This window comes from Perissodus microlepis, chromosome 7, assembly GCF_051167445.1.
Source record: "Perissodus microlepis isolate ML-2025 ecotype Zambia chromosome 7, ASM5116744v1, whole genome shotgun sequence".
Taxonomy (NCBI): domain Eukaryota; kingdom Metazoa; phylum Chordata; class Actinopteri; order Cichliformes; family Cichlidae; genus Perissodus; species Perissodus microlepis.
This window is the reverse complement of record NC_140467.1, coordinates 56,018,559-56,042,226: the sequence shown is the minus strand read 5'-3', so window position 1 is coordinate 56,042,226 and position 23,668 is coordinate 56,018,559. Positions and strand designations below refer to the sequence as shown.

Genomic DNA, 23,668 nt, shown 5'->3' with positions numbered 1-23,668 from the left:
ACAGTTATTGCCTTGCCCCCCCGGAACACCCTTCATTGTAACCTCCCCCTGCTCTTACTGATACACTTGTCCAGATGTTAACTTAACCGATTAAATACATTGCAGACTGTGTTCCTACAGAGTGCGAGAACAACATTACTAAACAAATCACACTCGTTAAAGGAATATGAGGCAGTTAGGGTTCCAAAGCCATCCCGCCCAGGAGTCAGGTCTTTCTGCCAGTAATACAAAGAAAAGTCTCCCCCTTTCCTTCATTTCTCCAAATTCAGCCTATCTATACTTTCCTCTTTTTGTCCCACTCAGATCTCCTTCCGCCTCCCAAGTCCCTCCCCCGTTTTTACGTTACTTTAGGGATTGTGCGCTCCTCCTCTTCCTAATATCAAGATAATAACGCGTGCAGAGTGGATTTGAACTTCCAGCCAGACCAGTGAAGTGGGTGAGTACAGTGGTCTGAAAAATAAGCACGCTCACACTCCGCGGATCATTTGGAGTCTCCGGCAGTTTCGTTTGGAAAAGTTTTAAGTGATCAACCCGAAACGAGCCAGCTGGACTTTGGATACACTTCCAAGGTTGTATTACATTATTATAATTATAATAATAATTATGATTATTATTATGTTTTCTCCGTGGCTCACCTGATATTAACTAAGGGTAATATTTGTGTGGTTATTTAGCGATATTACTATAATGTCAGTGTTTTATTCCCATATCAGGTGCTGCTTTTTAGGTGACGGGAATGTTCCCACACTGGTGGAGCCAAGTGATTAGATACTCATTGATAAAATTGAGCCAGGGACCAATTACGTCCCCTCAACCAGCTGATCACTTGATAAGCGGTATCACTGCGGCAGCCTCAGTGAAGCCCTGGGACAGCTCTTAGCACACACGTGGTCTCAGAAGCAGCGCTTTTCTCTTGTTTTTGAATTATTTTTTAATAATAATAATTATACAAACTAGAGCTATGTAAAGCATTAAAGCAAAACCTAAATGTGATTCACCGACACGAAGTGTCCTAATAAGATTAAGAAAGGTTTCTCAGTTATTCATAATTACTCAGAGACAGTTAACTGTATTTATGAATTAATTTATTTTTATTTAACGTTGAAATAGAACAAATAGTACTTTATATAGTCCAGGCAATGTGAATTCCAGACATACATGTCCTAGTTCATGCAATAATGGAAGAAAATTGGGAAAACATGTTATTCCATTATGTCTGTTCATTTATTTTAGTTAACAGTGATTCAAAACTGTAGGTTATATGAGCTACAATAAAACATTTGATTTTATTTCTATGAGATTAAGTGAGTAAAGAAAAATAAGATTTTAAAAGCCTATTTTTGTCCAAGTGAAATTGTCCTATAGATTGCTGAAATGCTGCATAAAAATCCACTTCACCTGGAAACACAGTATAGTCTTTTTATTTACAGTGTAAGGCTACAGCGCAGCAGTATTTGTGCTTGTCTGCACCAACACTACTGGTTGATATTCCTGTACAAACTACTAATCTAATAATTAATGGCTTGATTGGTCAGTTGAGACTAATTGACTACAGTTTAGAGGGTATTACTAATTTTTAAAATCATTTTAGAGGTTATGCTACTAGGTACTGCACTAGACTGCACTTTCTGTGGTTTGTGGTCACTGTGTTGCTTCTATGTTTAAAAAAAAAAGCTTATCTCATTCGAACATTATAACATATATTAACTAAAGTTAACTGTAGTCTTACAGTAGGCTAATATTTGGCATTTATTATAAGGTCCCACACTGACTGTCACTCCTTTTTTTCTTTCTTGCAGATACTGTTGAGATGATTAAACACATCCTTATACTCCTGCTCTGTCTTGTGTGTCTGTGTTCACCCCGTCCTCAGCCAGGTAAGTTGAGTCTAGCAGGATATGATGATTTTGTAGCTGAATCCAAACTTTGTAACCCGCCCTGGTGCTTTCTCTCTGACGTAGCTGTAATTACGTGCCAGATTTGCAGATCCAAGACTGACAAAGTGGAAAATTATTATACTCTCAACACAACACAAATTCACTCTGCATACACACTTAACCAGCATTCCCTGGTTAAGTGTGTATGCAGTCACACACACACACGCACGCACGCACACACACACACACACACACACACACACACACACACACACACACACACTTTCACTTGTTTTTTTTTTTTTCATTTTCTTCTTGCAGTTGAACGCTCCCACACTTTCTCAGAGCAGGTATTAGTGCAATACTTCTGCAGATTCCACAGTTGTTTATGCAGGTTAAACATATATTTCCATATAGAATTTCAATTCTCCAAATGGATTTATAGTTGAACTCCACAGAAACTGCTTTCCTGCTTTGAACCAAACCCTGCTCAGGTGTAGCTGGTCACTACTCTTGCTTTCAGATTGATCTGCAGCTATGTGTATATTGAGATCAATACAGCCATTAGGCCATGGGCATAGACTTCTGGGTATGACACATGGGCCTGAGGGGTAAGGTACTTAGCTATTGGCAGCAGATCCTACTTTTCCTGATTCTATTTTGGGTCCTGAGAGCTAAGGAGTGGGTCGCTGTAGATCAGTGTTTCATTGGATGGGAAGTGATGTTGATTCACTGCATTGGGCCTCTGCCTTATATTTTTGGAGCCAGACATGATCATATTTAGACAGGGTGGAGTACTAAGTTATCAGCTAATGTCAGCAAGCTGAGTTAGCTAGCCTCACACAAAAACTCGGTGTAACACACAGACAGAAATAGCAAAACTAGTAAAATACTGGAATTGCACTCATGAAAAGTGGAGTGTAGACTTCTTAGTTAGGTTGTACGTCCATTAAAATGCTGCAAAAAGCATTGCTTTTATTCATTTTAGACTCAAACTGGTTCCTGTTTTCCTTCCAGCACCTCCAGAGATGGCAGTGAAGATGGAGGAGAAATTGGCTGTAGCTGGCTCTCTAGCAGACGCAGTGGTGCTACCGTGTTACTTCTCCATAACGCAAGCTTATCCCAGCAGCTCCACACAAGCTCACAGCCAGAGCTCCGATGACTATGGCAGGATCAAGTGGACGAAGCTAGATGGGCAGGAGGAGAAAGTGGTGCTGGTGGCCCAGGGACTGGGAGTAAAGTTGGGGCATAGCTTTGAGAGCAGGGTGTCAGTGCTCAGCTACCCGCAGTGGTTTGGAGATGCTTCTCTGGTGATAGGGAAGCTCAGGGCCAGTGATGCTGGGTTATACCGCTGCGAGGTGATGCATGGGCTAGAGTCCACACAGGTCACAGTCATCCTCACTGTCAGAGGTGAGTAAAACATATAGGAACACTAGCAACTCACCATTTTATAGTCAGGTTAGGAGTCTGTATGCAAGTCTACAAACTTCATTGTCTGTAGCCAGATGTGCCCAGCTGGCAGAGACTTCAAAGTTGAAGGTGTCACCAAAAGTATTAACTGAAATGTGTGCACGTGCCATTTTCTTTAAAGTGCCCTTCCTCTCTGGTCATTGTAATGGTCTGTGTTCTAATCCATCTGCTGAAAGAGGAAAGATTCTCTGAGATGACCTAAAAACCTTTAGGCAACTAGTCCAAAGCTAACTGTGTCCAGCAAACACTTTACTCCAGTGTGATGTGGAAACCTAAAGTCTGCTTTACACAAACACTCGCACCAGTCCCAAAAAGCTGGTTCTGTTCATCGTAGTGTTTTCAGTGGGAGAAATGTTTCGGTATCATCCAAGTGACTTCTTCAGTCTCAGCTGACTGCAAGTTTCCCAACCTCATAAACAGTACATTTGCACAATGACTGAAACTAGCACCACTGGCAAACAATGGGCTGGGAGGTCTCACATCAGTCTTTCACTCATTCAGGAGACATCTTGTGTCTTGTTGTGTGTGCTACAAAGATATTATCACTATTTTAAGCAGTGTGCTGTATTGTGAGGAGAGAGTGTTTTTAAAAAAAACATATGCTGGAGATCCAGATCTGCATTATTTGCAGCCTAGGAGAGTGGCCAGCATTCATTTTTAAAAAGTTTAATTCTGATTTTTTAAAATTCTCAAAACACAACCTTTCAATTTTAGACAAAACTTTATTTAACACAGGCATCACTAAAGTCAAAGCATGGTGGACAAAGAAATTCACAGGACTGGGAGCCACTGCGATAGAGGGAGAGGTGTGTTATTTCACAAGCTCAGGTAGAAGGTGTGTATGCTTGCAATGGTGAGTGAAAGAAGGGTAAGAGGGCGAAGCAAGGCTACAGAGAGGGGTGGTTCACCGGGTGAGTGGGTGAGTGATGAACGAGCAGATGTCCGACGTCTTCTTTTCCACAGTGGGGGTATCTTGCAGCAAGCAGGAGGGCAGGCAAGTGAGATTTCAGGCTTACTCCAGGAAACCTAGAGGTAAGACCAGTGGCAGCTGGCAGGTAGCAAGTGGGCGAGGAGGACCAGCATCAGAGGGAATTCGGTTCTTAGTGGAGATGAGTGAATGCTGATCCAAGGATGCAAAACTGGAAACACAGAGCAATGTTACACAGGGAAATGAGTATGCTAACGGAACATGGAGACATAAGGAAAGGTGGACCTGGGAACTAGAAACAAAGCCTCAGGAGCAGAATGGAAAATATGCCAGAATACCAAAACACACCAGATCCTGACAGTACCCCAAGAGTCACCTGCAGGCACTGATCAGACACAGACCTGCAAAGACACTTGTAGAAGTAAGAGATTAAAGAATGGTCAAGGATGAATGCCCGCAGGACCCAGGAATGCTCCTACGGGCAGTACCCCTCCCAGTCCAACATGAACTGATTGCGCTGGCCTTGCTGACAAACGTTGACGAGCCAGCAAAAATCATAGGCCGGGTGGCTGTCGATGAGCCCGGTGGCTGTCGATGAGCCGGGTGGGTGGTGGGGGAGGATCGCACAGAGGCCACAATTGACTGGAATACACCGGTTTGAGTTGAGACACATGAAAGGTGGGATGACTGCGCAGTGATGGGGGCAACTTGAGTTTGACAGTCATGGGACTAATTACAGAGTCTATTTCATATGGACCGATAAAACGAGGAGCTAGTTTTTGGGTTAATGATTTTAATGGTAAATCTTTAGTTGGAAGCCATACTGTCTGACTGGGTAAGTAACTGGGTGCAAGGGAGCAATGACAATCAGTGTACTTTTTGTTGTGGTTTTCAGCAGAGTCCCCCTGGTTTGAGTCCAGACCTGCTGACTCAATTGGAGGTGATGTAAAAGTAACGCTGCTCATCACCATCCCCACTGTGAAACATGGTGATGGCAGCATCATGCTGTGGGGATGCTTTTCTTCAGCAGGGACAGAGAAGCTAATTAGTTAATGGGAAAATGGAAGGAGCAACATACAGGACAATCCTGAAAGAAAACCTGTTGGAGGCTGCAAAGGACTTGAGACTGGGAAGGGGATTAACCTTCCAGCAAGACGATTATCCTAAACATACAGCAATAGCTACAATGGAATTGATTAGCTATTGCTAATCTGGCTGATTGGCTATTGATTTTGTTTTGATTTTAAGTTTGATTTCCTGATATGTAGATTTGTTTTTCAAGCATGAACTGAAACCTTGACTTTTGGATATTCATAATTTTGGTCATATATGTTGATATTTTGTCTCGAGGACCTTCAATAATGGATCTAAAATTATGTTGATTTAATAAAACGCTATTGAAGGCATCCATATATTCCTGATTGTTGATAACCCTCCTGCAGGTGTGGTGTTCCACTACAGAGCTAACAGCAGCCGCTACAGTCTGAACTATTCTGAGGCTGTGGAAGCGTGCCACTCTGTAGACGCATCCATCGCTACACCTGAGCAGCTGACAGCTGCTTTTGAAGATGGCCTCGACCAGTGTGATGCGGGCTGGCTTGCAGACCAGTCAGTTAGGTATGTTCCTACATGTCTTTAAACAAATAATCTCAAGTTTAATGTCCCTTGTAATTTCATGATAAATTAGCAGATAAAATAACCGAAATTCAAAAGTTGAAGTGCCATTTTGAATCTCAGTGAGCCCAAATGTGATGGTAAATCAAGTGCGGTAGGCCAACTCTGCCACACCAACCCTCTGTATTTCCTCCTTCATTACATCCATGGATCTTCTCTGAGATCTTCCTCTTTTCCTCCTGCCTTGCAGCACCATCTTCATCATCCTGTCCTCTCTCTCGTCTGCCGTATTCAGACCACCTCAGCCTCACCTTCTAATTTTGCCTCCAAAGTGCTAAACCTGAGATGTGTTCTACTCGTTGCATGTTCACCTTTCCACCTGTCTCGCTCTTTTATTTACACACATGGATTACACACAGAATTTCATTCCTCTTCTCTCCAGAGAATACTTCCACCTCTCGAGGCTCTCCTACACATGCTCCCTACTTTCACTAAAATATGTATAAAAATATCTGTAATTCCTAAATGGTCAAAGCAATAATTCAGAGTTCAACTTGAATTAAGTTTGTTTTTGATTTAAAGCTGAAACTCTGCACTTAAGTCACATTTTCATCGTGTGCAGTTCACTGTGTTGGTGCACAGAGGCAAAACTACAAAAACTGTTATTGTACACGTACTTAGGGACCCAACTATAGAACATGAAATCCGAATAAACAAATAAATATGACCTCTTTAAGTATCAGATCATTTCTTGCTCTGCTTTTAAAAATATTGTCATTATTATTGTTCATTTTTCAGATATCCAGTCACAGTGACCCGTCCAGGCTGCGAAGGTAATCTAAAGAATCGGCCAGGTGTGAGAACCTACGGCATCCGTGACCCCATGGAGAAATATGATGTGTACTGTTACGTAGACAAACTACACGGTAAATACACATGCAAGACAAATACATACTGAAATACAGAATTATAGAGGCAGTGGTTAGCTTAGCTTAGCATTAAGTGTTTAGCAGAACACTTTTCTGAAGTTAAAATTTCAACCTTATAGCTCCTCCACTAGTTTCTGCTAGTCTGCTGCGGCTCTATACCAGGGGTGGGGAACTCCAGGCCTCAGGGGCCGGTGTCCTGCAGGTTTTAGATGTGTTCTTGAAACAACAAAGCTGATTTAAATGGCTAAATTACCTCCTCAACATGTCTTGAAGTTCTCCAGAGGCCTGGTAATGATAATAATCATTTGATTCAGGTGTGTTGATCCAGGGTGATATCTAAAACCTGTAGGACATCAGCCCGTGAGGCCTGGAGTTCCCCACCCCTGCCTTTTATCCAGCTGATTTTGTCGGATTTGGTTGAAGTTAGCTCATTGTCACAAATGTAATTCATTTAAAATATCAAGTAAAAAGACTGTGGTTAGCTGTAAACTGACTTTGTGTATCTGCTCTGTCTGTAGGCGAGGTATTCTATCCTACTTCCATCAGCAGTAAGCTCACCTGGCAGCAAGCAAGGGAAGAGTGCGAGAAGCATGATGCCGTGCTGGCATCGCCCGGTCATCTATTTGCAGCCTGGAGGGCGGGGCTAAACCGCTGCGACTTTGGCTGGCTATCTGACGGCAGTGTCCGTTACCCCATCACCATCCCCAGGCCTCAGTGTGGAGGAGGCCAGTTGGGGGTCCGCACACTTTACAAGTATGAAAACCAGACTGGTTACCCAGACCCCACTGACAGGCACGGGGCTTTCTGCTTCAAGGGTAAGACAGAAACACACATTGATCCAAACTGGACAGTAATTTACTCTGCTTATTTTCTTATTTGCATGAACTTAGTCTTGCAACAGAGTGGTCTCATATCTATTAAGTGTTTATCCCGTTATCTAGTTTCAAAGGGTGAAAAAGGCTGCGTAATAAACAGTTTTAAAAAGCATGTCAGTTTCGGCAGCTTCTTTCATTTAAGCCACTTACATCGAGCTGGTTTCACAGGACAGGAGTCTGTCACTGTTATTTAAGGGTTATTTTACCTTATATAAATATTAAGCACGTTGACATGTCTGTGCTTGTGATTTGGCGCTATATCAATAAAATCAAATTGAATTGAATCGAATAGTTGAAGTCTCTGCATCCTAGTTGACTTTTGAAACTCTAAAAACCACAAGCTTTAATTACAGATACAGTCCCGCTCAGGACCTTTGCAGGTCACAGAGCAGTGTTTCACAAGACACCGAGTCTCAAAGGTAATAATAATTTGGAGATCTATAAGCATGTATGTGCAAATTGTTTGGTCATATTTTAATGAGGAATTCTGCTTAGAGCAGCTGTGTCTTTAGATGCATTGTGTAACCTGGTTAAGAAACTTAGTAATATTACAGATAAAAAATTAAGACAAATTACAAAGTGTATGGAATCCAGGTCCATGCTGCACTGTTGAGCTTGCAATACTTGCCCTCCTTCAAACATCCACAACACTTTAACAAGAAAAGTCTAATTTGGTCAATAAACACTGAGGTGTCACAATCTGCAACCACTTAAAAGCCGAGTAAAAAGAAGTTACAAAGAACAAACCCAACCAAGAGAAGAATGATCTCTCAGTAGCCATGTTAATGGTGGGCCATGTTTTTTACGAGGGGAAAAACCCAGCACGTGCACTCTAACACAGATAGAACAGAAACAGGACAGGTCCCTAATGTTTCACAGCTGGGACCCTGCCCAAACTCAGACAGACAGACGGAGGAGGAGATGTAAAAGAGGGGGATTTCTCCCATAAGTGACATCATTGTATAAAAAGCACAAAACTTTAACAGTGAGCCCAGCTCAGTCTGCAGTGTGAAGCTGCAGCATCAAGTATGAGGCACTAAACATATAATTTCACTCACTTGCCTTTCTGAACATGAAACCTGTGTAATGTGCTTTACCGAGACTTAAGTATAGTGGCAGGACTGCAAGAGAAAGTAAATGTACAGTGACAGTGTACGGACAGACCCCAGCCAGATGGTTGAAGCTCGCCAAATACATGACATCATATCTGGGCAGGACTTAACATGCAGCCAGGGTCTCCTTCACAGTGCAAAAAGACAGACTCAACCACAGTTAAAGCACAAGTCTGCAGGCAATTCACACCTTTAGCAAGCTCTTTGATAGAAGCAGTAATCAAAAAATGCAGTTTAACAAGTATTCCTTCAATAAAAGTCACAATAAAGGTACAGACGTATAACAGCTTTTACTTAGTAAAAGTAGTGCAGAAACATTTGATTCAATTCAGTTCAATTTTATTTCTATAGTGCCAAATCACAGCATCGGTTGCCTCAGCATCTGCTCTGTGACTGCTTCACCTGTTCTGTTACAGACTTTCTGAGGACTTGTGTAACCCAGTGGAGTCTAACTGAATGGAGCATGACCGTAACATCATTTTCAGTTTTGTTTTAGGTTGTCAGAAAGGTATTTTCTCTAGATTATAGAGGATAATAGTGGTGTTGTACCTGCAGTATAAAGCATCATATAAGAATCAGTCCATTTACCATTATGTTGAAAAGTCTTCCTTATATGTCTCTCTAGATCTAAAATAATGGCTATAGTGCTAAAGAGAAACAGGAAAAAAGCACCGTCACACAAAACCCACCCAACCAAACACCCTCCTGCACATTCACACATGGAGGGGACTATGTTACATCCAGTTTATTAAAGCATTATGTATGTGACGCTCAAACCCCCCACTCATTCCCAGGACACTAACCATTTGAACTCAGCACTTAGACACACACAAAGGAATGCATTGTATGTTCAGGAGCCCTAATTGTTAGTTTTTCATGTGGTATATGCTCCATTATAACAAGGCATTAATCTTCCCTATAATCAGAGATTACTTGGAGAAGGGCCATATAACAAAACTCTTATGCACTGTCTAAAATTCTTTTAAAAGCCTGATCAATGTGAGTCAGTTACAGGCTTAAAGAAAGTACAGCTGTTTCAGCTGAAAGTTGTTTTTTTTTCACAAATCACAACATAAAAATTATCTGGTTCTCACCAAGTCTGAGATAAACAACAGCCCATGTTGTGATACAGCGTGTCAATAACGAGAGTATCATTTAATAAAAATGGCAAAAGCATTGTGGGAAAAGCTAAGCACACCTCATGACTGAACAGCTTCTAGAGCCACCTGTAGCAGCAATAATTTGGACTAATTATTTTCTGTCTGACTTTATCAGTCTCTCACATTGTTGTGGAGGAATTTCAGCCCATTCTTCTTCACAGCATTTCTTCAGTTCATAAACTTTGTGAGGATTTATTCATGCACAGCTCTCTGAAGGTCCACCACATCATTTCTATCAGGTTGAGGTCTGGATCACTGATTCTTTGCTTTTTCAGTTATTCTGTTGTAGATAAGCTGCTGTGTTTGGGATTATTGTCCTGTTGATGACCTAGTTTCACCCAGGCTTTAGCTGTCAGACAGATGGCTTAACATTTGACACTAGAACTGTCACGGTCCTGGGTCGGTGACCCAGTGTTTTGGTTTTTGTCTGATTATTGATCTTTGTTTTTATCTGGAGTTTGACTGCTAGTGTGATTTTTTTCTGTTTTGTATTTCTAGTTCTTAGGTTTTGGTCCCTGTACTCCGTGTCCCCTGTGTAGTTTCAAGTCCCTGCCCTTGAGCCAGTTGTATTTCCTGTTTTACTTGAAGGTCCATGTCTCAGGTCATGTATTCTGCTTTGCTTCCCCATTGTCTTGTCTAATTAGGTTCAGCTGTGTCTCACTCCTGTGTGCCATCTCCTTGTTACCTTGTGTGAATATTTAGTGGCATTTTAGTTCAGGGATAGCTCAGTAGGTAGAGTGATGGCCCCATGATCGGAAGGTCGGGGGTTCGATTCCACTGAACGGTGACCCTGAGCAAGGTACCGCCCCTACACACCACTGCCCACTGCTTCACAGAGTGAATGGGTTAAATACAGAGAGGAATTTCCCCTTGGGGATAAATAAAGTATACGTTATTATTATTAGTGTGTGGTTACCTCTCTTCTTTGTTGGAGCATCTGTGTATCATTCTGTGTATTATGCCTGTTGGTCATCTTGTTCATCTTCCCCAGTGTCTCTCCAGCTAAGTTTCCATCTTTCAGTTTGTTTAGTTTTATGTTTCTAGCTTCATGTTTAGCTGTCCCCAGTTTAGGTTTTTATTAGTGGTTTTGAGGTAATTCTTCCAGCCGCAATAAAGGCTCATTCTCAGTTTGAAACACTCTCCATCATTGTCTGCACCTGGGTCCACGCCTCTTATCTCCACACTGTTTGTGAGGCAAACCGTGACAAGAAAGCAGTCTTCTCTGCTAAGATGACTGGCAAAAGTCTTCTGCGTTTTCCACTTATGAATAATCGTTCAAACTGTACAATGATGGACTTGGAAAGGTTTGGATATAGCCTTACATTATAACCCTTCCTAGACTGATTGATTACTGATGTACAATTGATAATGTGATAATGTGTTCACACTTACTGATGATCAGATAATCAAGTGAATTTGGTTAGCAGAAACACAGAATTTTACGTAGTTTTTCACACACTTTCTGTATTTTGCCTCAGTTGATACGATGTAATATGTCATGTTTTTGTTCTTTATCTGAGGTTGTATTTAACCAATTTTAAGATAATTTTTATTATGTCTTGAGGGTGTGCTATTTTTTCTGGGGACTGAAACAGCTTCATTCTTGACAGGTGACTTAATGTTTCCAAAATCAGCAATCAATCTGCTGCATTTCCTTTTATAGCTTGCTGTGTGCTAGCTGCTGTCTGACAGCTTCCCAGACACCTGTTTCTTTATTTAATGACTCATTGGTTTTGCTGATTTCATTCTGTGAACATTTTTCACTCAGTATAAATGTTGCTTTCTTGCCTAAATGGTTTTTAACACACTCATAGTTTTCCACATTTTCCCACTGCCGGTGCTGTGTCTTATTTTCCAAAGCAGACGGGTTTATTTTCTACCTAATCATTCTTTACATTATATGCCAGCTTTATATGATTTTCGCAAATACTCATTTGTAACTCACTGCTACGTTGATCACTAACACTTCTTCCTTCCTAGCATTTGTTTCTGAATGACTGACAATAACATGGACAAACTGAAAAGAAAGAAAGGAGGAAATGAGAATGATTTACTTTAGTATTAAAGGGATGTTTTAATGTGAATTCCTACTTCCGAGGTTTTCCTGTAATTATTTCCTAAATGCTTCTTTAATCACAAGTGCATGATTTGTATTTGATTTTGACATTTTGTGACCAATAAAGGTGAAAAGTGTAATCTTCCATACTGACCTTTTGGCCTTCGTTGTTCTTGCACTCATGTAGCTTTATGAATGATGCCACCCATTTGACATACTGCACTGGTGTTGTTAGGCCCTTGCAGTGATTCAAACCAGTAGGGAGCGCCTCTTGCTGCCACCACATTTGATATAAAGAAAGACTTGTGAATATGGCTAGTTTTAGTGAAAATGTTGCTTCCTTACATTAGTATTATGTGTTTTGCAATTATTTTTTTTGTAGTGACTAAGAATAAATTATGCCTTTTTCATTAACAGAGTTGCAGTTGGGCAGCACTTCTTAACTGCCAAGCTCTTTGTAGGACCCACTTCTAAATTCTTGTCTTGCTCCTGTGTTCCCCTCTTTTACAGTTAGACTGGAAGAGCCAACTACTACGAGTTCCCTGATGACTCCAATTGTGTACAAACCTGATATCCCTACATATAGTCCCCATGCTACAATAGCTTCACACGTTGAAAGAGCTGAAATCCAAGGAAAAGGACCAGAACCTGTTGGACATTCACCCACAGACAGCCCACTTACTTCTATACACATCACAGCCTCAGCAACTCTTACTACCACTTCACAAGAGCTTGTATCAGGAGATATCTTGCAGCTGCCTCCATTACCCACCACCCGCACTCAGCCTCCACGTCTGGACATCTCCCAATTAGATCAGGCAGGACCAGGCAGAGGTGAGACCAGTGGCAGAGGGGAAGAAGGCAGCAGCCAGGGCAACTCTGGTGGGTCTGAGGTAGGAGCAACGGCAACCCCGGAGATCACATCAAGGCCTAGTAAACTTCAGGACATCAGTGCACGGGTTGAAACGTCATCAGTTGAAGACGCCGCTGCACACCCAGTTCCATCAGAGATCCTTACACCAAAGCCAGACATCGCAGCTGGGACTACTGAAGTGGGGGAACAACCTGCAGTTGTTTTCAAAGAGGATTACACCATTAGAGCTCAAACGATATTTGACCATGAGAAGTCTCTGGACATTCCTGAGACGACATCAGCAAAACCTCCTATCCATCTCATTATTGTCAATGTGCAAAGCACCAATGAGTCAGAATCAGGTGAGCTGGGTGGGGTGTTAATTAAGTCATGTAGTAATTTAAGTCATACTGTTAGGCCCTGGAAAGCATTAAGAGAAATGGCATATAGATGCCAGTACTGTGTTGAAAATTGGGCTGCAAGTACTGGCAAAAATAATAAGTACATGTTAGCATGTCATGTAAGCATCGTTCTCTAGAAAGAAGGAGAAGTATGATGACAAAAACACACATATGTCCATGCCAAAACATGTCTTTTTTTCTTGGCGTGATTTACGTAATAACCTATCCCACAACAGAACACATTAACCGGAAGCCAGCAGGCATTTAAAGCCCCCAGTATGGGGCCTGTAGAGGTAGACCTCCAGAGTGGGAATATTTCACCATTGGCAATAAAAAGATTATTATCTAACATGTGGTGCAATGTGCCCTCCTGAATCTTATAAAAGGCTTTGGCTGAGAACATTTATCTTGGGAATTACTTTATGTTTGTTATGTTGTGCTGTTGAGGACTGAAGAACAGCTGATTTTGTTGTCTCAGTGGAGCCACATACACCACAGCCTTGAACTTGTCTAAATACTAGTCTAAAGAGGTTTATGTGTAAACATAAGTGTCGACACAGCTTTAAAATGATTGAGAAATCTTGAATGTAAGCACACTGATTTGCAGCACTGTGATAACAGTGCAGATAATTCAATTCAATGTTATTTATACAGCGCCAAATCACAACAACAGTTGCCTCAAGGCTTTATATCGTAAGGTAGACCCTAAAATAATACATACAGAAAAAACCCCCAACAATGACATGACCCCCTCTATGAGCAAGCACTTTGCACTTTGGCGACAGTGGGAAGGAAAAACTCCTTCCCACTTAGGAGTTTTTTTAAAAGGGAAAAACTCCCTTTTAACAGGATGAAACCTCCGACAGAACCAGGCTCAGGGAGGGGCGGCCATCTGTCACGACCAATTGGGGTGAAATGGCGATAACAGCACCTTGCAAGTGGCTCTCCTGTCTACTGCATGTTATACCGAGGCAGCATCCACTGCAGCAGTGAAATAACACTGAAACAAACTGTAGACTGACCCAATTCTATCAACAATTTGTAGTAAGAACTTCATGTGTAAAATGGCAAAGGACACAGCTCATTGTGTGCAACCTTTTTTTTATATGCTCACACATTTTCACACAAAACATGCTGTATTTGTAGAGCCAGATGTGGAAATGATGAAGTCAGTCATTGCTGTGCAGCCAGTTTGTAGTTAAACACACTGTAAACACACCACAGCACTGGAAAAAACAGGATGGGTTCGGCAAAAGACAAACACTGTATATCAACAGTCTTTCTGAACACTTTCTTTTCTTTTCACTCACACGCAAAGAGACAGTGGAGGTCTGATGGAGTGATTAGTCTGCTGGCTTTAGACATTGGTGATTAGTCTCTGCTGGCTTTAGACATGCCTACAGAGTTTGGTCTTCAACTTTCCCATCAGGATTTCTGCACAAAGAGTTGCCAACAAACCACAAATACTGGACTGTAATAATCTTTTCTCCAGGGAGCAGTTTGAGTTGCTAAAATTAACAAGTTCTCAAACAATCCCTATATTCTACACTTCATTTTCCCTTAATTCGTTTGAATTAGCACCATTACCACCAATGTTTGATTACATTAAACAGGCTAACCAAGAACTGGCAGACAGTCATGTTATTTTTTCCCCTTCTGATTAGGCTGGATATGGCCACAGTAGGTCCTGTGTTGTGTCTTTAATCTAGGTTCTCTAGAGAGAAGAGAAATTTCTCTGTTCGAATTACAACCATATCAAAAGTACATATTTATAATTAAAAAATTAAAATCACTTGCTGACAAATGTGAGATGTAGGGCGTGATTTGCAGTGAATGCAGTGGGGTTTACAGCAGTAAAACAAAGACACTGTATTTTCACCAGCTTGCTCAGATCTTTGTTTTGGCATATTTTGTGCCTGGAAATGGTTAATAGCACTTGACAAGAGAGAGGCCCTATCTGCCCAGAGCCTAATAATCATTGATTCAGATTACAGTGCATATGTGTTTGCTACCCTTAGCCAAGTGGTACCATCTTCCAGAAGTTGTGTTTGTTATTAAAATGATGAAGGCATGTTCTGTTACATGTGTAATATACCATCACATGAAGCAGAGGCTGTTTTGTATGAGGCCCTCCAACTCTCAGTTCATATCCTCAGGAAATTAGGAAAGTTGAACCATTGAGTGTTACAATGAAGAATGACTTCTTCATGTGGTGTCAAGTTCAGAGTGACACAGAGGCTGACATGGACCAATTAACTAGTCACTTAACAGTAACAGCATGCTTCTTGGTCAACTGTTTTTTTTTTGCTGAAGTTTTGTATATATTTATTCAATTTAAGGTCTGTAAGTTCTCTGTTATGACTTTGTATACATTTGCATACTCTGCTTCCCCTCTGTATAGCTTCCATGTGTACCACAAAGTCTTAATGAAGAGACACAAGCATGCATTGTTTGAGAGAGGCCGCTGGCACAGACTGACCTTAATCATAGGAAACTCAGACTTTTAACTGTTAACCATCCAAATATGCTCTTTGGCTCATTTTAACAAATATCAGAAATGCGCTACTGTGGGTCTGTGCCAGAGCTGTAAGATCTTAGATCCTTCACTGAAGTTGCAGTACCACAATGCAAAAGCTCTGCTTTCAAATGCTTTACTGATGTTAAGGTGAAGAAATGTCATCAGGAATATTAAAAAATTAAAAATATAAAAACCTCTGCAGGTTTACGATGAAAAGATCACCATAGCTAGTGTGTCTTCGAAGTGAAGCCTTTAAGCTTGGATTCTGATGGAAAACCAAGATTTCCAAATGTATTGTAGTCTGTGGTGAAGCCACCCTGGCTGGATTTTGTGAATGTAGTACAAACTCTTCTGATGAGTCTATGGTCTCGATCACATTGATTTTTAAAGCTTAGTAAGCAAGATATGCTTTAAAACTGGCTACCTTGATTCTAACTATAACTGCATGTCTGTCAGTATCACAGTCAAATCTGACCCTTGGTCTTGAGTTTTAAAAGTTTAAGGCAGCAAAAATGTCTAGCTTGAGGCATTATAACAGAACTTAACATAACAACATATGATGCTGTCTTGGATACATCCATCTTTTTTTCTGCTGTCTGTGATTCCCTCGCTCAAGAGCACACTTAACTACGACGAAACCACCAGAATGTCACCTGTTGTTTGGGATCACTGACTGATCTTTAGCCTGTGCGAGTGGGGCTTTAGCAATCAGTTTCACATCAACTGCCAGCAACCTGTCTAGGAACATATGTTTTTCCTCTCAACTGCTGGTTGCTAGTTCATGACTGACCCGTCTCTAGACCTGTGTTTCTGAGGCCTTCATTATACATGACTTTATGCTACAATACCATGATGATCTAGTTTAATTATAATAAGCAAAACTTTTTTCTACCAGGCTGCAAACAATTTTAAATTTGCTCTAAAGTTATTCATTTTAACATAGAGGCTGTATGGTGATTTATTTGATTTTTCCCAAGAGGCTGTGGCCTGGTACTGACATTGCACTTTAAGTAAGGAATAAAATCATAACACTTGTTCCTTGTTTTTCTTTTCTTTTTTCTTTTTTTGCCTTGATGTGTTATATGGCTGCTTCTCATCTGCCTCTAGTGAATCGTCTCCTGGAATTCCTGAACCAGCCTGTGAACGGCTCTGACATTTTCCAGATGACCAGTAAAGGTATCCAGGGCAGCGGGGAGATCACTTCCCTTGAGGTGCCTCCGATTGATATGGCACAAATAGTCAGCTTTGTCAATGGAAAACATGAGGTACTTTCTATACACTGATATGTCTACTAAATAATTCTAGTTTAATCCTCCAATATACATATATATGTATGTCTGTGTTTGTGTTTGTGTGTTCTCCCATTTTTTTTCTATCACTGCTAGTAAACACAGCTGTGTCTTCAGCAAACGAATTCATTCAAATCATTCAACCAGACGCCCTCTCCGTGAATGTGTAAAATAGTCTAATCTGGTCTGAGTCAAGCTACTGGCTCTTTGTCATTCTTTCTCATTTGTTAAAAATAGCCAATTTGTTTCAATCCATCCAGGTAACACCTGAACCACAGCAGCCAGAGGAGGCCAGAGGAGATCAGTTTGAGACGGCCACTCCTGGAAATGTGAATGAGACAGAAGTAGAGGAGGAAGAAGACATCAGCATGACTCCCTTTACCTTTGAAATTGAAACCGGGGAGATATTTCCAGAGGAAACCACGGACAAGATCATTTATCTTCAAACTCCATACCCAGATGATGTTGCAGTCTCAGGCCTGGATGCAGACACAGTTTCTTATGTTTTTACAGATGCCATGAGAATCAACACTCAAGAACCACATGAAACAGCAGTCTCAACCACATACACTCCCCCTGTCTCTACAATATCAACTCCAGTCCTGCTTAGTGTTTCCAAGGATGTTGCTCATGTTGCCTTAACTGATGAGGACATGGAAGGCTCGGCAAGCAACTCCACAGATGATGAGGTTGGCAGTATGCAGGAGGGCTCTGCAGATGGTGCTATACCCACCCTGGCTACCGGACACCAGTTGGATGCGAGGACTGATGAGACAGAAATCGGAGGAACAGAGGTTGCGACTTTTATCCCAGACACAAAGTCACAGGAAACCACTGAGCAGGCCCAGACTGGGGACTTTGAAGGGTCTTCCTCTGGAGAAGATGAGGCTTCAGGTCAAGATGTATACCCGTCAGACACACCCAGTCTTAGCACCATGCTTAGCACTATGATTTCAAATGACCTTTATACCCAACAGCCTTCACCTGCAGTACCTACAGAAATCGCAGATGTGCTTGGAGTTTCATCAGGTGATGTTGCAGTTACAGACCCAGACTCAGGTGCAGACCAGCTGTCTGATGAGGAGGGAGCTTCTGGGGAACTTTTCAGAGAAGTCGCTATTACTGTTTCACCAGCCATGGCAGCTGTGACCTTCACCAATATAAAGAGCACAACTGCAGAAATGAGCAAACTTAAACCCTTTGCCCATCCCTCCTTTGAAGATAAGAGCCATCCAGCTGTCGCTACTGAGTCTCCGTCTGCCTCCTCTGACATCCACGCTCAGTTTTACAGAGAACATGCTGACCTGTCCACCATGGAGAACATAGACCAGACCACACTCTCCACTACTTCACCCTTTTATACTTCTGAGCAAAAAAGCTATTCTGTCCCCCAGTGGGCTCTAATCCCTGACCTGGCTGCCACTGCTGTACCAGAGGAGAAATTTGTAGACGATGATAAAGACATCACCCCCTTTTTTGTGGAGTCCCAACCTCAGATGCCTGAACAGACAGTGGCCACAGTTCAACCTGAGACCAGCTCGGACACAACTTATTCAGTCATGACCAGCACTATAAACATTACAGGTACATGAACTCTGTTGTTGTTGGTTTGGTTCATAGCTGCTTCAGTTGTTTTAAACAGCACAGCAGCTTGGTTTGGTTCCCCTGCTTAACATTTTTGCCAGTTACTTGAGTCAGCAGCTATAATGTTTGAGCTGAGCCCTCTCTCAGCCTTCTGCCGTAGTTAAAAGGGATAGAACATGCTTTTTCAATGATAATACCCACTTGTGCTATCAAAAGTCTGTAATACACTTTTAAAGTTCCCAAATACAAGGTTTTTCCTTTGCACATCAAGTATTAAATAGACAGCTTAACAGCTGCTCACAAAAAATTATTACATAGTTTCCACCTTCATAACAACTCACCCATTGTTAACTCACCCTCATGGATTTGTAAAACTTTAGGGGCATGATGATTTCAGTCAGATGTGAGGTAGCTAGCAGGTGTCTGGTAGGCCTGACCTAGCAGTTTTAATGAAATTATACGACAAATAATGAACTGTCAGATCCGTGAGCTGACCTTACTGTCCTTAGCTGACATGTTAGTCCACCTGCTTGTTCAAATGCGGTTACTTCATGGCTCCAAAAAAACGAACATTTTGGCATTGTGTGATGTTTTTCAAACCAGAAGTGACCAAATCCAGCTTAAAAATGCAGAGTCTTGAACCCAAGACATTCAATTTAGTTTTATTTATCCATTTATTCTCTTGTGCTTATCTTTGTCAGGGTGGCTGCAGCCTATCCCAGCTCTCTTAGGGCAAGAGGCAGGGTACACACTGGACAGGTCGCCAGTCTGTCGCAGGGCTAAGCAGCATTTAGCATTTAGCTTCCAGGTTTGCCTATGTGATTTGTAACAACAGTGTATTTAAGTTGTCCCTTGTTGGCCTCGCTTTTCTAGAAGATGGAGAGGTTCTACAAATATATGCATTAAAAATTCACAGCAGGATAAAAGCCTGTCCTGTTTGCAATTGAAGGTTCCTTGTAAACATTTGTGCAGACATTGAATTTTCTGATATACTTTAATATGAGCAGGTCAGCCCACCAACAAACCGAGTGTCTATTACCACAAACATGGACAGCCCTGCTGTGCCAATAAGGAGCTGTAAAGCCTTTCTGAACTGCAGTACGTTTCACCGCTCTTAATGATGTTGATGATTTTAATCGTTTTCCATTCTCATTGTCTCCTTGGCAGATCTCCTGCCATGCTCAACCAATGTGTGTCAGAACGGAGGCTCGTGCTACAAGAAGGGACCACAAAATGTCTGCATCTGTGCACCTGGATACACCGGGTGGCACTGTGAAACAGGTACAGAGAGCCTCAGAGCCAGGTGTGCTCTTTTAACAAGCCATCCTGACCCTTCCTGACAGGTGGATGTATAATAATGCTTGTCTGTGTTGCATGTCTGACAGATATTGATGAGTGCCAGTCTAACCCGTGTCTGAATGGAGCCACTTGCCTGGATGGGATCAACTCCTTCACCTGTCTCTGCCTCCCGAGCTACAAAGGAGAGTTCTGTGAACAAGGTCAGGAAACAGAATTAATAAGCAACTGTGTCAAAATCATTAATCTATGGAAGTCAGTTCTCAGATATATGTTCTGACCACCATTCTTTTAAAGTAAGTCTGAACTTACTGCAGAGTTTGGGTCTTTGGGCCATCATTCAGCTTTGGGCGTTGGCTCTTCAACAGATGAGTTCCAGCCGTAGGACTAATATTTCTGCCGTTACTCAGCAGATAATCAAAACTCAGGCACACAAGTGGACTCCGAGGATTAATATTTTCCAAACAAGGAAACAGTTCTCAGCAGCAACAGTTTTTTTTCTGCTGCTCTGAGCAAAATGTTTGGTTTCAGAATGAGGCCCCATAGTTTTTCTTTTGTATCATGTAGTCATGATAAGAAGCCATTTAACTAAATTCTGCTTTTATTTGCTTGCTTAAAATTATTTTACTCAGTCTATTAATGGTTTGGAGTCATACATTATACACTACTTAATGTATTCATATGCAGTCATTGTAGAATAAAAGTACAACAACTGGATCTGTCAATTCTGAGGTTTTACAGTGTATATCAGGATATTTAAAAGGTTATTTGGTCCTCAGCAAGTCTTGAAATGAGTTAAATACAACCACAGATGAACAAGAACAAATTACATATTATGTGCTATTATTTATTTAACAAAAATGTGGCGGAGGTGTAGTGTGGTGTGCCACTCCAGTCGCTAGTTCAGTGACACTGGGACCTAGAGAAGGGTGTGTGCCAAGCAGAAGATGCGACAACTGTAAAGTTTCCACCACGAAAAGCAAAACCACAAAAGTGTATTTGTTGTGGGGTCTTCCAGTCACAAAAAGCTAAGCCAAAATGCAGAAGAAGTTGTAGATTTGCTTCTGTGCTTGGGATCACTGTCCTGTTGATGACCCAGTTACATCCAGGCTTTAGCTGTCAGACGGTGGCCTTACTTTTGACTCTAGAACACTTTTGTATACAGACGAGTTCATGCTCCACTCAGTGACTGCAAGGTGCTCAAATCATCATCGCTCCACCACTGTGCTGACAGTTGGTCTGAGGTGTTTAGGCTGTTTGGTTTACTCCAAACATGCTGCTGTTATTATGGTCAAACAGCTCCATTTTGGTTTTGTTGTTCAAATTTAGCTCTGCAAAGCTAAGCCATGCCAACATCTTTTTTGGGGAGAGAAGAGGCTTTCTTCCAAACATCCTTTGGGGTTAATATGGTGGTACCTACACTCCTGAGGAAATTTGCATTTTGTTCTGCTTATCCAAGTCAGCATTGTTGGAGTCTTGTGGAAAAAATAGAAACATTGGTGCTATAAGAATTCCCAGTTTGCAGGGCGTATCTATTTGAATGATGAATACAGTGTGTAAAGCTAAATGTAGACACTCAGACATAAATTATGGACTGTTTACTGCTTATTTTTCCTTCCTAGTATATGCAAGAGTTCAAAAATCAGGGACACAGCTGTCCTCTTGCAGCTTTTTGCCAATGGAAAGAATGAGGGAAGAAAGATAATTGCCCTCTATTTTCCCAGAAAGCTTTTGCAGCTGCGTGTGGAATTGAATCAATACTGACAATACTGCTTCAGTTTTTTCAGGCTGGGCTTAATATCCTGGGTGATGCTGAGTGATGCTATGTTTCATACTCAACTGACCACTCTGCTAATTTCAAACTGGCAGAGAGACCTGTGGCTTATAGTGCTGCATTCATTAGAGACCTCACCTTTCATTCCAGGTAGCTGCACAGAGGCAGGATTAAAATGAAGTCAGTTGATGATGGCTACTACCTTAAAAGACTCGACAGATACTGTCCATCATGACTTTACTGGCATGTATAATTCTGGTGCCACTGATACAAAACAGCCATTGTTTGTATGGCCAGACAAAGCACAGGGCTGATTATGTGACTTGTATATGAAGTTGAATGTGTGTTATACATGAGCTCTTTGTGTGTGTCTCTGTGTGCTTGACCTGCAGACAACTGGATGTTTGTGAGACTTAATGAAGTCCAACTGTGTGTTGCTGAGCTCATTCAGTGAGGGGCTTTCACTCCCCAGCTGGACCTCAGCTCTCTCTGTGCCTCTCTTTCTCTCTCACCGTCTCTGGCCAGAGCACAGAAATAAAATTCAGAGCTGTTGTGTTGCTGTTAGCTTCACTGTTACAACAGCATGTTTCCAAAACAACATGTAACTTCATCAACAAATGAAAATCTGATTCCAGATTATGAAGTGTACTAGAAGGCAGTGATAGGCAACCAGGGAAATGTAGTATAGCTACTTTTAGACAGAAGTTTGATTAGCTCACATTAACACCTAAGGAGTGGGTAAAATGTGGTTACAAAGCAGCAAAGTCTAAACATTTTCTTGAATATACCACATGAAGTTTGAAAAAAGGCACTTATTCATAGTAAGAGATATTGTGTCTTACAGTCTGTTTAGTAGAAACCGCATACTAATGCTGGTTGAAGCTTCCCTTTGCTCTCAAACAGCTTCAGCTCTTTATTGTTATGATCCTAGTTTTGGTTGTTATAGTTTTGATTGCTAGGTTTTAATTTGTTATCTAGCCTTACATTTTCCCTCCTCCTGTCATATTGTGTCTACTTTCCGGTAGTCGTATCCCTCTTTGAAATCAGTCCTGTCTCAATGCTCAATTTGTCTGTTTCCCAGTTATGCCTCCGTGTGTAGTCCATGTGTGTTATGTATTTTAAGTTCTATCCCTTGTTCGGTGTCTCCATAGACTCGCCTCCGTCTCCATGTTTATTCGCTTCTTTCCCAGTGGTGCCTCTGTCTCTTGCTCCCTCTGTTCCTTGTATTTAGTCAGTCTGCATCTCAGTGTGTTTCTCATACTTCCTGTTTTACTTTGATAGTCTTCTGTCCTGTTTTCAGCATGTTCTGTTTTGGTTCCCCGTCTCGTTAGTTAGACTATGTTCAGCTCGATCCCCACCTGTGGTCTGTTCCCTTGTTTGCCTCTGCTCATTGTCATGATCTCTCTCAGTTTTGTGTGTTCTGCCACTATGTTTGTTTAGTTTATACGGTTTTTATTTTCATCGTCAAATTTGTGCTGCTGTCCTGCTGTGTCAGAACCTGTGTAGTATCAGGTCCATAGACCATACTGTATAAACACTGATTTACACCTGTGGTCTTTCTAATGGTGATGTCTGCAAGAGCAAAAAGGTTGGTTCTGTCACGATCCTGGGTCTCTGACTCAGCGTTTTCAGTTTACGTTTTGAGTTCTTAAGTTATTCCTTTGTTATGTTGAGTAATTGGATTATCTTTTGGTTGCCTTTAGTTTATTTATGTTTCACTTAGGTCTTCTGTGTTAGTCTGTCATGTTTCTTGTATTCTTGTCCTTGTTGTGAACTTGTATTGTCATGTCTGCTTTCCGTTCAGTTTCCTGTTTTATTTTGAAGGTCTATGTCCTATGTCAGTGTAGTCAGTTTTGCTTCTTTTGTCTCGTTATGTCAGATTAGTGTCAGCTGTTTCCTCCTGTGTTTCCACTTCCCCTATCACCCTTGTGT

The 23,668-nt window shown here is 41.5% G+C and overlaps 1 protein-coding gene across 1 annotated transcript in view; it reads left to right on the top strand.

The window, feature by feature from the left end:
* The first annotated feature begins 215 nt into the window (after positions 1-215).
* vcanb (versican b) overlaps positions 216-23,668 on the top strand; it is a 33,651-nt gene continuing 10,198 nt past the window's right edge. The window contains exons 1-11 of the mRNA XM_084936135.1: positions 216-569; positions 1,800-1,877; positions 2,895-3,287; positions 5,718-5,892; positions 6,688-6,815; positions 7,337-7,633; positions 12,532-13,236; positions 16,901-17,058; positions 17,343-18,666; positions 19,834-19,947; positions 20,052-20,165. Of these exons, the coding sequence (XP_084792261.1) occupies positions 1,811-1,877; positions 2,895-3,287; positions 5,718-5,892; positions 6,688-6,815; positions 7,337-7,633; positions 12,532-13,236; positions 16,901-17,058; positions 17,343-18,666; positions 19,834-19,947; positions 20,052-20,165 (3,475 nt within the window). The 5' untranslated portion in view covers positions 216-569; positions 1,800-1,810. The remainder of the gene's footprint in view (positions 570-1,799; positions 1,878-2,894; positions 3,288-5,717; positions 5,893-6,687; positions 6,816-7,336; positions 7,634-12,531; positions 13,237-16,900; positions 17,059-17,342; positions 18,667-19,833; positions 19,948-20,051; positions 20,166-23,668) is intronic.